Below are 14,494 nucleotides of genomic sequence, written 5' to 3' on the forward strand. Positions count from 1 at the left end.
GCTGCCCTCACTCTGTGCGCAGGCGCGGGGACAGGGGGAGGCTGGAACGCGGCTGCGCGCGGACAGCTGCTACTCGGAGAGGGCGGGCGGCGCGTGCTGCAAGGGGGCCGGTCGTGAGCGCAAGTTGTGCGCGCGCGCGGGAGTAGAACGCTGGCTGCAGCTGGCCCCGCACGTGTGGCTCCGCGTTGCTGCCCTGGGCTCGGTCCGGCCCCGGCGCCCCACGGCGGCGGCAGTAACGTGTGAGCGGGCAGCCTCGCCCCGGGATGCGGGTGGGAGAGACGGAGCCTCCAGCCCCGCCCCGCTCCCTAGGGGCTGCCCCTGCTCGACCTGGGCGTGCAGCTCCCGGCAGCTAAGGGGTTAACTGCACACCCCCCCCTCCATAGGCTCTGCCCCTTGCTCCGAGAGGGGGTGGGGCTGCTCCTCAGATCCGGGGCGGGCGGCCGCTCACACGCTGCTGCCGCGGCGGGAGCCGGGGCTACGCTGCGGCCTGCAGGTGAGGGGTGAGCCCCGGGCGAGGGGCAGGGAAGTGACTCCAGCCCTGGTTCCAGGGGACCCTGCCGATGTGTGCACTGAGGGTCACAGGGAGGTGGAGGGCGAATGGGGAGGGGAGGAGGAGTTGTATTGAAGGGGGTGGGGCAGTGCAGGGGATCAGGCTGGAGCTGAGGGAAGATGGGGGGGGATACAAGTTTCCTTTGCAGACGCTGCACTTCCCTTTGCTCCCTGCTTCTCTGCCTCCCCCCATGGCAGCAGGATCCTCTTTGCACCTTATCATTCTGTGTAACCGTTTGCAGGTGCTGCAGTAATCTGTAGCTGCTTTGACTTTAGACCTGGGCCATTTGCTCCCTTCCAGGTCTCCAGTAGATTCCTTGCTTTTAATGCCAGTGCATATTTCTGCTGTCTGCTCAGACCTCCCCCATTCGGTATTCTCTCCCTCCCTCTCCCCTCCCACAGCTCTGAGCTGTGTGTCTGGGGCTCATTGCTTTTCCATGGATCAGTCTCCTCCAGTCTCTGTTCAAATCTCTCAGTTACTGATAAAACCTCTTTGGGAGTGCCAGAAAACAAGTCGGCAGAGGGAGACCTCTTCCCTCCGTGATGCTGTATACTTGTTGGCTTAGGATTTTTAAGATAAATAGCTGCTTCAACATCTACATATCAAAGTGAATCAAAATCTTTTGTTTACTCTTTGGTTCAGAGCCATATAGTTGCCATAGGAAGCACAAGTCTCCATCATAACCCAGAAAGGCACCAGTTTCTGTTCCCCTTCCACACACAATCAACTAGCCACAAGGGTTTTGATGTGCAGCTATTTGGCTGCATTCTCACCCTTTTATCTTTTCTGTGTTACTTCCCCAACTCTCCTCCCACCCCCCCCCCCAAAACTTCCTCTTGTACCCACACTCTCTCCTGCCTCCAAACTCCCTTTTCTCCTCTCCACCTCCTGCATCCCATGCTCTGCCCCAACCCAGAGCCTGCATGCCAAGCCCTCTCCCCCACCCAAATTCTTTCCCAGAGCCTGCCCCTCCTCCTGCATCCTAATCCCCTGCTCTAGAGCCTGCACCTCAGACTCCTCCCCTACCCACATTCCCTCCCGGGGCCATAGGCAGGCTCTGGGCATTCTGGGAATCTGCAATGTTCCTGCCACCCCTGCCTGCAACTACTTCACCTCCCCAGCCCTCTCTCTGCAGCCCAGGGATATCAGTCTCCTCAGGCTGTGGCAGCTCAGGCAGGGCCACTGAAGCTGGGCTTGTCATGCCCTCATGCACAGGCCAGGCGGACCCCATCAGCAGTCCATTTAGGTCTTAACCAGCAAACATTTAACCCTGGAAAGCAAAGAGAGGTAAGGGAAAGTGGGGCTGGAGCAAGAACAGCCTGGCTGGGGAGGGGTGAGCCAGAGGGCAGGGGAAGGGAGGAGGATGGTGAGAGAGATGCTGGTAGCTCCCCCAGCCCATGGGAAAGAGGAGGGGGAAGAAATGCCCCACCCAGCAGCCAGTGGAAAATCTGCTTCCCTAGAACCGGTCCCACAAGCATTGGGGTGGCAGGCCAGGGAGCTCCCCCTAAGGGCTCTGAATTTACAAGGCAAATATCCCCTCTCTGCCTGCTCCCTAGTCAGTTTCTAATTTCTTTCCAATCGGTCTCATAAATCGGGAGCTCACTCCTGTCCTATGTTCATTGTTTGGGGCTAACAGCACTGGGCTGAACCGGCTCCTGTGCAGGATTTGGTGTCTCACGAGAGTCACTGCAAGCAGCAGCAGCAGGCAGGGAGCCCAATCGGGATTTGGTTTCAATTCAGCTCCTGTTCACGGATGTTCGGTTTCATTTCCGGTTCAAGCCTCCAGAGAGAAATAAAAATAAAAGTTCAGTTACTGTTGAAATCCTACCTCAGACTTAGTGGGGGCAAACTGAGAGAAAGGCAGCTTCAAATGACAATGGCAACCGTTTGGATTCCTGACGACTGATTTATTTTTTAGCTTTACAGGAATTAAAAAATGTTAGTTCGTAACTTAAAAAACGAGTAGTCCTAGGGCACCTTGAAGACTGACCAATACGTTAGGTCATGAGCATTCCATTCCGATTTTACCCCCAAAAGCTCGTGATTTTATATATTTTTGTTAGTCTCTCAGGTGCCCCAAAGTGGCTTGTTTTTACAGGCATTGTCCTTGTGTTTCTTTTTGTTGTCAACTTGATTATTTGTCTGAATTGTCTGAACTACCTAAAATCATGTTTTTAAACATCTTGGCTATGTCTACACTGGCACAGTCTTGCGCCAGAGATATGCAAATGAAGATAAGCGGGCAATATTACTGAGCCTCATTTGCATAGAACTTCTGGCGCAAGAGCCTCTTCCGCAAAATGGTGGCTCATTAGATATGCAAATGAGGCTTAGCGATATTCCACGCTTAGCCTCATTTGCATATCTGGTGCAAGACTGCACCAGTGTAGACATAGCTTTGCTTTGCCCTGTTGGACCCCTGCCATAGAAGGGAGACATGAGGCCTGGGCATTGTTTTGCAATGCTGGTGTTGGTGGAATAGCCAGCACAATTTGGGCTAGTTGATGCAATTTGAGCATGACAGTTTTCTGATGTTCCCTGTAGTTTAGTCTGTTTTCTTTCTTATTGGCTGTGTCTAGACTGGCCAGTTTTTCCGGAAAATCAGCCGCTTTTCTGGAAAAACTTGCCAGCTGTCTACACTGGCCGCTTGAATTTCTGCAAAAGCACTGACTTCCTACTGTAAGAAATCAGTGCTTCTTGTGGAAATACTATTCTGCTCCCGTTCAGGCAAAAGTCCCCTTTGCACAAAGCTTTTGCACAAAAGGGCCAGTGTAGACAGCTCAGATTTGTTTTCCGCGAAAATGGCGATGGGGGCTTTTTTGCGGAAAAGCGTGTCTAGATGGCACAGACGCTTTTCAGCAAAAAGTGCTTTTGTGGAAAAGTGTCCGTGCCAATCTAGACGCTCTGTTCCGAAAATGCTTTTAACAGAAAACTTTTCCGTTAAAAGCATTTCCGGAAAATCATGCCAGTCTAGACGCAGCCAGGAAGACCTGGATCATCAGCGAATGAATCAAGAATTGGCCCAGTCCTTTTGGGGGCCTTTCCTTGTTTCCTTTGTAGAGATTTCTCCAGTGTTCAGAAGAAGTTCCCATTCACCTTTCAGGAGCAGTCCTGTCTGACGCTGGATTCACGGCCTCGTTATTTCTAACTTAACCCTTCCCATCTGCATTCATGGCTTGGTTCAGTGACATTTTGCCTAGCTCCATGCTCAGCTTCCCTCCCTCCCAGCTCTGTCTTGCCTCTCTCAGTTCACTGACGACTCAGGTTCAGCCCGTGAAAAAGTTGATGGCTGCCGTTCTTGAAAAACCACCCGCCCATCGTGTGTGTACACGTCTCTTACAATGATGATCAGGACACTAATTTTTTTAAATGTTGAGCTTAAAAAAAGGCTAAATCTGTATCATAGCTGGATCCTCTCCCAGCCCCCCCACATACCCAGTTCCGTTCAGGGTCAGTTGGTAAAACAACAGGATTGTTCATGTTTGGTTCTGGCTCTAGTAGGAAATGCTGAGTCTCTGGCTTCTCGCCGGGTGCAGAGGGCCAATGAGCTCAGCATGGGCCAGGCTGGCCCAGAGGGCTCTGGTCATTGCTAAGGCAAAGGGGGCTGATGTCAGTCTCTCTGTGCAGAACACTGGAACCATAGAGCCAGCTGGGTGCCTGGGGCTGAGGCTGCTGCCTCCATTGTGGTCTGGAGGCCTGGGTTGAGCAGCTGCTGCCCAGTGGGGTCTCTGCTGGGCCAGGTCATCTCTGCCTAGCCACGAGGGGCGGGGGGGCGGGACTTTTTGCTGTGTCTGGGATCAGGACACTAGGTCAGTCCCAGGCCCTGCTGCCGCCAGAGCCTCCTGAGCCAGAGAGTGCTGGGGATGGAAGAAAACTTTCAGAAAGTGCTGGTGGCGTGGCAGAAATGGCTCCTGCTTGCCCCGTCTCTGCTCCCAGGGGTCTGCCAGTCCCAGAGCTGCTGCCTCCAGGCTCACCCCTGCTGGGAGCAGGGACAGTTGCTAACGGAGGGGAAACACCGCCAGGAACGACAGGGCAGTAACCAGCTCTCCCCAGCAGAAGGGGGAATGGTGAGACTGAAAGAGGCAGCTGGAGCAATCGGTGGGGAGCGAGGTTCCCAGCTCCATTCCCAACAGCCCCTTAACCCAGGCAGATCCTTGGACAAGGTGAGGCGCAGAGAAAGGAAAAGTCATTTTCTGCCTCTGGGGACAGTGTTGGGGAACCCTCCACTCTCCTCTCCTCTCCCCTCCCCCCAGCAGTGCCTTCGATTCTGCTTTCTCACATTTGGCGCAGAGATTTTGTCACTGGGAGGGTTTGGCCGTGTCTTGTGGGTTGGGTTCCATGGGAGGGGGCAGGTCTGTGCGATGATAACCTCACTGAGGGTTTCCCAGCAGGGCGGAGGTCAGGGGGGGTGTCTGCAGGGAAGGAAACTGGGGAGTGACTAGGATTGCCAGACACTTTCACAAAAAATCCTGAACATGACAGGGAAAAAAATTGCTTGAGCAAAAAAAAAAAAAAAAAACTCTCCCCCTGCCAAATGCAGTGGGGGGAAAATGTCCCCTCTGGCGTTCCATCCGAGAAAAACAGAAAATACTGGACATTGTCTGGGTTTTATTTTACCCGACAGGAGCCACAAGTACTGGACTGTCCGGGCGAAAACCAGACATCTGGCAACCCTAAGGGTGACATGGTCTAGGGCTAGTTCAGAAACCTCCCCAATTGCCCTTCTCACCCTGACAGGCTGCAGGGTAACGACTCTGTTTTGTTCCAGATTGTCACCAGGGGCGGGACAGGGAAATGGCTGTGCTGGAGCCAGCTCAGGTAGGGTTGTTGGGGGCAGTGAGGGTGGGGAGGGGAGCTGTTGGGGAGAGTTTCTGTAGGGCTATGTCTACACTGAATGATTTTCCGAAAATGCTTTTAACGGAAAAGTTTTCCGTTAAAAGCATTTCGGAAAAGCACGTCTAGATTGGCAGGATGCTTTTCCGCAAAAGCACTTTTTGCAGAAAAGCGTCCGTGGTCAATCTAGACGTGGTTTTCCGCAAAAAAGCCCCAATTGCCATTTTCGCGATCGGGCTTTTTTGCGGAAAACAGTACTGTGCTGTCTACATCGGCCCTTTTGCGCAAAAGTACTTTTGCCCGAACGGGAGCAGCATAGTATTTCCGCAAAAGCACTAACAATCTTATGTGAGATCGCCAGTGCTTTTGCAGAAATTCAAGCGGCCAGTGTAGACAGCTGGCAAGTTCTTCCGCAAAATCAGATGATTTTGTGGAAAAACTTGCCAGTTTAGACACAGCCTAGGTGTGGGAGGGGCAGGAAATACACAGGGAGGGGCAGGGTGTGCGAAACCTCCTGGGACATGCTCAGCCTGGGGGCTGATTTATAAAGAGGCTCCTTGGGGAAGGGGGTTGAATATTTCCCTATTTCTGAAAGAGGAAACCAACTCCCTGGTCAGGGAAAACAGACCAGAGCGCTGAGCCTTAACCCCCCTAGGCAGTGAAGTACAAAGGGATTCCTGTCCCTATTCCCTGCCCAGAGCTCTGCTTCTCATGGCAGCCTGTGGCTGGCAGGTATGTGGTGAATGAGACGTCCCTGCTGCTCCATCTGCTGGGAGGCACAAGGAGCTCTCCCCCTTCTCTCTCTTCCCTGGAGCCTCCAGGCTACTCTGAGCAGGGTGGGGTGGGATTCTGCTTCTCAGGCCTCCTCCGTTGTGACTAGTGGGGCTGTGGCCGGGGCGGCAGGCGCTGAATGGGAGGTCCCTGTTGTTGCAGATGCCGGTGACCTTCGAGGAGGTGGCTGTGTATTTCACCGCAGGGCAGGGGGCTCTGCTGGACCCCGCTCAGAGAGCCCTCTACAGGGACGTCATGCAGGAGAACTATGAGACTGTGGCCTCACTGGGTAAGGATTGCTGGGCCCTCAGCTAACAAAGCCATGAGGCCGGCATTTCTGCATCAGGTCAGGTTCTTCCTTGATCACTGAGATGAGAAGGGAGTGGGTTGTGTAGTCCACAGCTCCAGTGTGTGGGAGCCTTTCGCCTCTTCCAGTGGACAGGAGAGTTACTGACCTCACCAAAATGCTAATGCATCCCCATTCCTCCAGCTGTCACCGGGGCGGGCGCAGTGTATGATGTGATCTGCATTCATTTTCGCTCGCACACAGGGTCACTGGTCACCTCCTTTCCTGGGACTGGCTCTGGGGAATCAGACATTGGCAGGGGTTTAACCCCAGAGCTGTGTGCGCTTCAGCACGTCCCCCAGATCCTGAGAACTAGTGAGGGTGTGAAATCTCCCCCCCTTCCCCCCAACATTCCTCTCTCCCTTGTTCCCATCCCACGACCCCAGAAAAGTCACAGGGGTGAGTTTAAACTCCCGTCGTGTCCTTTATGAGAAGTAGAGCCCCAGTCCTCAGTGCCCGCAGCTCAGGCCTGATTTCACCCCCCCAGCAGGACTTCCTGTTCCCAAACCTGCCCTGATCGCCCGGCTGGAAGGAGGGGAAGAACCGTGGGTCCTGGATCTCCAGGCCTCCGAGGAAAGGAAGATCCCAAGAGGTTCTGGTGAAGCAGGTGAGGGGTCAGTGACGTGGACACAAAGTATCTGGAACTGGAGGTTTTCCCTCCACATGTGCTGTGAGCCCCTCAGCTCTGCCTCCTCACCCAGGTCAGGCTGTGGTCAGCAGGTGTCGTGTCATCATGACAGAGATTGCTCACGCCTTCCCAGCCACCCTGTTTGCTGTCAGGAGTTTTCTCCTCAACTTCACTTCCCTGGGAGTGTCTGGGTGGGATGTGAAGGCAGAATCCAATTTTTCAGTCTCTCCAACAGTTATGGGTTGTGTTTTCCCTCTTCGCTGTTCCCCTTCTGTCCTTTGTATCAGCCCAGACGGTGACTCCTGCCTGGCTTCTCTCTGTTTTCCAGCAGGTGATCCACTGATGAGTGCGGACAAGGATGGGAATTCACAGCTCAAAGGTTCTCAGGAAATGGAACCGCAGGGGACCTTTTTGAGAAGAGCTGAAGGGAATTTCCGCCAGTCCTTGAAACAGAGAAAAACTCGAAGTAATTGGCACAGGTCAGAGAGAAAACTGGGTAACAGCCCACGGAAGAAAGCAGATGAATCCACTGAGTGTGGGGGAGGAGGCAAGGATCCCAAGGAAACCATAGACCAGCAGGCAAATCCCAAGGAAAAGAAACCCTATAATTGTTTGGAATGTGGGAAAAAATTCAGTCGACGCTCAAGCCTTGTTATCCATGGGAGAATCCACGTGGGAGAGCGACCCTACAAATGCCTTGAGTGTGGGAAAAGCTTCAGTCAGCTCTCAGGCCTTATTTGCCACAAGAAAATCCACACAGGAGAGAGGCCATATACATGCTTTCATTGTGGGAAAAGTTTCAGAGCTCCCTCAGCTCTTATTGTCCATCAAAGAATCCACACGGGAGAGAAACCTTATAAATGCTTGGACTGTGGGAAAAGTTTCAGTCAGAGATCTGGCCTTACTAACCATGGGAGAGTCCACACAGGAGAGCCACCATGTAAATGCCCTGAGTGTGGGAAAAGTTTCAGTGCTCCATCCGCCCTTATTGTCCATCAGAGAATCCACACGGGAGAGAAACCTTATAAATGCTTGGAGTGTGGGAAAAGCTTCAGTCAGCTCTCAGGCCTTATTTGCCACAGAAGAATCCACACAGGAGAGAGGCCATATACATGCTTTCATTGTGGGAAAAGTTTCAGAGCTCCCTCAGCCCTTACTGTCCATCAGAGAATCCACACAGAAGAGAAACCTTATAAGTGCTTGGACTGTGGGAACAGTTTTGGTCAGCCCTCAAGCCTCATAAGCCACGTGAGAATCCATACGGGAGAGAAACCCTTTAAATGCTTGCAGTGTGGGAAAAGTTTCAGGCAGCGCTCAAGCCTTATTAAGCATGGGAAAATCCACACAGGAGAGCCACCGTCTGCATGCCTTGAGTGTGGGAAAAATTTCAGAACACCATCAGCCCTTATTATACATCAGAAAACCCACACAGGGGAGAAACCTTATAAATGTTTGGACTGTGGGAAAAGTTTCAGTGGAAGTGCAAGCCTTGTTAGGCATTGGAGAATCCATACTGGAGAGAAACCATTTAAATGTTTGGACTGTGGGAAAAGTTTCAGTCAGCGCTCTGGCCTTATTAGCCATGAGCAAATCCACACAGGAGAGGGACCATATAAATGCCTTGAGTGTGGGAAAAATTTCTGTGCACCGTCAACCCTTATTATACATCAGAGAACCTACACGGGGGAGAAACCTTATAAATGTTTGGACTGTGGGAAGAGTTTTGGTCGACCCTCAGGCCTTATTAGCCATGGGAGAACCCATACGGGTGAGAAACCCTTTAAATGCTTGGAATGTGGGAAAAGTTTCAGTCAAAGCTCGAGCCTTATTAGCCATGGGAGAACCCATACAGGAGAGAAACCCTTTAAATGCTTGGACTGTGGGAAAAGTTTCAGTCAATGTGCAAGCCTTATTAAGCATGGGAGAATCCACACAGGAGAGAAACCCTTTAAATGCCTTGACTGTGGGAAAAGTTTCAATCAACGCTCAAGCCTTGCGAAGCATGGGAGAATCCACATGAGAGGGAAATCCCGTAAGTGCTTGGATGAAAGTAAAAGCATCAGTTCCAGCTCATAACTTCATGAACATCAGAGAATCCACACGGGACAGAATCGACAAATGCTTTTTCTATGGAATAAGCTTCGTTTGAAGAGCAAGCCTTGCTAGATCTCAGACACTCCACAATAATGATAGAAATGTAGCCGTGTTAGTCTGGGGTAGCTGAAGCAAAATGCAGGACAATGTAGCACTTTAAAGACTAACAAGATGGTTTATTAGATGATGAGCTTTCGTGGGCCAGACCCACTTCCTCAGATCAAATAGTGGATTCCATTATTTGATCTGAGGAAGTGGGTCTGGCCCACGAAAGCTCATCATCTAATAAACCATCTTGTTAGTCTTTAAAGTGCTACATTGTCCTGCATTTTACTGCACAATAAGAGAGAGCTCATAAGTAATTGGATTGTGGGAAAAGCTTCAATAACTGCTGCTCCAGTCTGAGCTTGCACATTATTCCCTACTGGATAATTCGCAGGAAAAAAGAGCTTGAATGTGGGGGAACCTTCCTCTAATGCTCACAGCATCAGCAAATCCACATAGGGATTCCAGTGTCAGTAAATATTGTATGAATATTTGGAAGGATCATGACTGTTTCTAGTTCACTCATCGATTTGTTTAGCATCTTAAAGCTGAGCTATATGTGGCTAATATGCATGCAAGAGGATTCATTTTGTGAACTGCAAAAGTCTGTAGCATGCTATGTAGTGTTTTGGCAGATGCTCCATTTTTTGAGGGCAGCTTTAGTGGAGATTCTGAAGGTTTATTCATCTATGGGGATTGTTACATTGGAACTGTGATGCATATTTTTTATGCTTTTACTTAATTGTCATGTCTTTGATTTATTTCTGTCGCTGTTTTCAGCATGCCCCATTTTGGTGAGTTTACTAGCTTGAGTTGTTAGAAAGGATGGTAACATGTATTCCAAGGGGAGTGTTAATTTCCTTTTATTTGATTTAATCTCTCTATAAATTTTAGAAATGAAATGTCTGTCTGTCCGCCTGCCGTCTGTGCAAGAACTCCTCCTACACAGTGACAGCTAGGGCCACCAAATGTGGTGGGCAACTTCCTCTTAGCTTAACTTGAAGCAAGGTCAGGGTTTGGATGTGCCAGGAACACGGGAAGTGGAGGGAATAGGGCTTCCCCCCTCGACATGGAAAGGGAGAGTAAGAGGGGGGGAGGGATGCAATTCTCACACTCACCATTGGGGGCAGTGAGTAGGGGTGGGAGACTGGAGGGGGGCAGATAGCTCAGTGGTTTGAGCATTGGCCTGTTAAACCCAGGGTTGTGAGTTCAATCCTTGTGGAGGCCATTTAGGGATTTGGGGCAAAAATTCATCAGGGATGGTACGTGGTCCTGCTGTGAAGGCAGGGGACTGGACTCGATGACCTTTCAAGGTCCCTTCCAGTTCTAGGAGATAAGCAATCTCCATTAATTAAAAAAAAAAATGACCGGCTAGGGATGGGGTTCTACATGTTGTCAGCCGGGCCACCTTCTACGGATAAGGTTCTTCTCCGCTGCAGCTATTGGTCCAGAGCATTACCCTTCCCCCGCCCTATAAGGCCTGGGGATTCCCCCCCACTATAGGAGGCCTGCACACTCCCCCTTCCCCACTGCTCCATGTGAAGGGTTCCCCCCCCACACACACCCCATAAGGCTCCTATAGGGCCTAGTGATTTCCCCCTCCCTGCACTGCCGCTTCACCTGGAGCATGGGGATTTCCCTCACCCCTCCTCATGGGGACCTCATGGGACCTGGGGATCCCCCCCCCCCCACCTCCCGCTTCTCCCGAGGCCTGGAAATTTCCTCCCCTCAGTCCCACATGGCTCCTCATGGGGTGTGATGGTGCAGTCCGGGTTCCCCCGTAGCAGCCAGAACAGTCTCCACCAGCCTGCAGAATAGAAAGGGGTTTATTGATTTTCCAGAACACAGCACAGCATAGACGTGATGTGGCAATAGGAGGGGGGGCTAGGATGCCACAGACCCTTTAAGGCGGGGTGCCTGAGCCCCTAGTCTCCAAGCCCCCTCCCTAGGCTGTCTCCCTCATGTTTCCAGACCCAGACTAACTCTTCCTCCCCCCACGTACGTCCTTTGTTCCAACCTCCTTCCCTCCCCCCAGTCAGAACCGATCAGGGCAGTATCTGGCCCCCCTGCTGGGTCATGCTCACAGACAGGGCCAGTAGGGGACAGCCCAAGCCTGGCGGCCAGCAAGATGCCCCACTACATCACATGGGGCCGGGCCATGCCCACCTTTTTGAAAATTACCATCATTTCCATAACACATTTGCATTTTCCTTTTATTTACCAATGAAATAAATGTAATTTCCCATTTGTTGAGTTACACACCCGAGGAAGGCTGGGTAAATCAAGTACTGAATAAACATTGTAAGCATTCCTCCTTGTTAATTCCTTAGTTTAATATTTGGCTTTTTCCATGCCTATGAATGGTTAAAAATATATATCTCTAGGTCAGGGGTGGCCAACCCGCAGCTCGCGAAGCTGCCCCTGCGCCCCTAGAAACGGTTCCTGTGCTTTTTTGTTTTGTTTTTTTGCTCAACAAAAATTGCTAAAAAAAACAAAACCTGGTGTGTGGCTCTTCGCATTTTTCTGCTCTCTTCGTTTAATGGGTTGGCCACCCCTGCTCTAGGTCTTTTTGGTTACACTGGTGGTGCACATCCGCACATGACCTCAATATTAGTGTCAACCACTCAGTGATTGAAAATGGCAGAGAGACACTGCCCCCGCCCAGGGGTTGTACTTAAAAGTACCACATGGGATCTTTTCAGGGGCATGTTTATTGCTAATACACATATAGCAATCAACCCTTATCCTATGCATGCGATATATCACACACACACACACACACAAGCACACTCCGTTGTCTTGTTACCAGTAGTTGCTCCCCTTAACTGCACTGGCCAGGTGAGTTCGGTCGGGGAGGGGTGAAGCCAGGCTTCTGCCAATCCAGATTGGTGCTCTCATGTTGACAAGACCCGGGGTCCTCCTGCAAGATTCCTTTAGATTTATAGTAACTCCCCTCTCATGCAAATCTATCATCATATACATATACAAAATGGCTACGTCTACACTGGCATGATTTTCCGGAAATGCTTTTAACGGAAAAGTTTTCCGTTAAAAGCATTTTTGGAAAAGCGCATCTAGATTGGCAGGATGCTTTTCCACAAACGCACTTTTTGCGGAAAAGCGTCTGTGGCCAATCTAGACACGGTTTTCCGCAAAAAAGCCCCGATCGCCATTTTCGCCATCGGGGCTTTTTTGCGGAAAACAGTACTGTGCTGTCTACACTGGCCCTTTTGCGCAAAAGTCTTTCAGAAAAAGACTTTTGCCCGAACGGGAGCAGCATAGTATTTCCGCAAGAACACTGACGATCTTACATGAGATCGTATGTGTTCTTGTGGAAATTCAAGCGGCCAGTGTAGACAGCTGGTAAGTTTTTCCACAAAATCAGATGATTTTGCGGAAAAACTTGCCAGTCTAGACACAGCCAATCTGTGTTATCATATAGTTAGTTGTCTGTGGTGCTGTCTAATGGGTGTTGTCTCCATGCTGACACACACATCTCCACAGAGGGGGCTTCCAAAAGCAGGCACTTGCTGCTGACTCCCAAGGCATCCATATGTCCAATTGTCTTCCAGTGAGCCCCCTTCACAGGTCTCATTGTTCTTGGATCTGGCTTCCATCCCCTCTCCAACCCTTGCAACTGTCCTGAGGTGCTTGTCTGTCTTATCCATTCACACCTCATTCACTCAACAGGGCAATCGGTTAAGCAAAAAGGGAGGGATCTATTCTGGTGCAAAGACTCTCTCTTTACCTTACTTATTTTCAGGGGCTATTCTACAAGATACAAAGTTTCTATGTAAAAGGACTTAATGCAAAGCTATATAAGAGGATTTGATACGAAGTTAAAACTTCAATGCGAAAATGATTAATACAGAGATGTATCTACAGAGTGATGGCCAGGACCCAAGCTTTCCCCACTCCCTCAGGAGGCTGGGTGTCTGTCTCAGTCTAGGGTGGGGAGCAGGGAGACTGGCTTCCATGGTCGGGCTTCTGCAGCTCCTGGACTGGAGCCAGTGATGGGCGTCACCCTGCCCTGTCAGAGCTCTTGTTTGGACAAGTGCATTATGGGAAGTTCCCGCTCTGTCTGTTACGGGACACTAGAGCTGGCAACAGAATAGTCAGAAAGGGACAGTTAAAGAAAATGCTCCTGGGTGGCCACTTTTTGGAGCGTTCTGCCAAGGTCCCGGGTTCCAACAGATGGAGCAGCTGTAACTGGGGGGGATGGGGAGAGGGAAGGAGGAGTCCACAAGGTCTCTGTGCTCTGTCACCTGGGTTCCTCTGAGACCAGGTGCCCTTGGTCTCTTTCTCCACCTGCTCTGATCCAGAGACAGTGCCGGGCTCCAGAGACAGTGACTGGCAGGCTAGTGACCCTTCCCTCAGATGGCAGGGCAGCTAACTCCTATCTCTGCATCAGCCAGCCCCAACAAGCCCAGCTCTCTCCTTTTCTCTGCCTGCCAGGGATAATAGGGCAAAGCCAGCTGGGTCCAAAGGCTCCTTAACCCCTTGGCTGCGTCTAGACTGGCATGATTTTGCGGAAATACTTTTAACGAAAAAGTTGTTCCGTTAAAAGTATTTCCACAAAAGAGCGTCTAGATTGGCACAGATGCTTTTGTGTAAAAAGTGCTTTTGCGCAAAAGCATCCATGGCCAGTCTAGACACGATTTTGCGCAAGACAGCTCCGGTGGCCATTTTCACCATCGGGGCTTTCTTACGCAAGAAATTCCTTCCCTGTCTACACTGGCCCTCTTGTGCGAGAGGGCTTATCCCTGAGCGGAAGCGTCAAAGTATTTGCACAAGAAGCGCTGATTTCTGACAGTCGAACATCAGTGCTCTTGCACAAATTCAAGTGGCCAGTGTAGACAGGCGGCAACTTTTTGCGCAAAAGTAGCCGCTTTGGCGCAAAATCTTGCCCGTCTAGACGCACCCTTCGCGTGCTGCTGGCGGGTTTCTCTGCTTTCTCTGGGTTGCTCCTCCAGCTGGAGCAGGTTCTGCAGGGGCAGTGGGATGGGATTCCCATGGCCCAGCACAGCTATCCCCCCTGCTGGCCTTGTCAGGGGTTCTACACCCCATCTCAAGTACCCTACAGGATAGGCCCCAGGCAAAGGAAAGGCTGGGGTGGAGCTGGGGCCTTCCTGTAGCTGTGACATCCTCCTCCTGCCAGAGAATGAGGGCCTGTTGGGGACTGGGAGGCCTCTAGGAATCGGGGCGACTCATGACAACAGGAACCAGC

General features: G+C 51.2%; 1 protein-coding gene across 1 annotated transcript; it reads left to right on the plus strand.

The window, feature by feature from the left end:
• The first annotated feature begins 98 nt into the window (after positions 1-98).
• LOC102447895 (uncharacterized) lies at positions 99-9,424 on the plus strand. The gene is made up of 5 exons (XM_075913937.2): positions 99-493; positions 5,319-5,368; positions 6,317-6,443; positions 6,988-7,107; positions 7,457-9,424. The coding sequence occupies exons 2-5, from the start codon at positions 5,345-5,347 to the stop codon at positions 9,202-9,204; spliced, it is 2,019 nt and encodes a 672-aa protein (XP_075770052.2). The 5' UTR covers positions 99-493; positions 5,319-5,344; the 3' UTR covers positions 9,205-9,424.
• The last annotated feature ends 5,070 nt before the right edge of the window (positions 9,425-14,494 follow it).

This window comes from Pelodiscus sinensis, chromosome 19, assembly GCF_052426305.1.
Source record: "Pelodiscus sinensis isolate ZL-2025 chromosome 19, ASM5242630v1, whole genome shotgun sequence".
NCBI classification, from domain to species: Eukaryota; Metazoa; Chordata; order Testudines; family Trionychidae; genus Pelodiscus; species Pelodiscus sinensis.

What these genes read in the sequence shown, in the direction of transcription:
- LOC102447895 (XM_075913937.2), top strand. Translation starts at nt 5,345, where the DNA reads ATGGCTGTGCTGGAGCCAGCTCAG. An exon ending in CTGTGCTGGAGCCAGCTCAG is followed by an intron (nt 5,369 to 6,316) that starts GTAGGGTTGTTG and finishes CTGTTGTTGCAG; the next exon opens with ATGCCGGTGACCTTCGAGGA. An exon ending in TGAGACTGTGGCCTCACTGG is followed by an intron (nt 6,444 to 6,987) that starts GTAAGGATTGCT and finishes TCACCCCCCCAG; the next exon opens with CAGGACTTCCTGTTCCCAAA.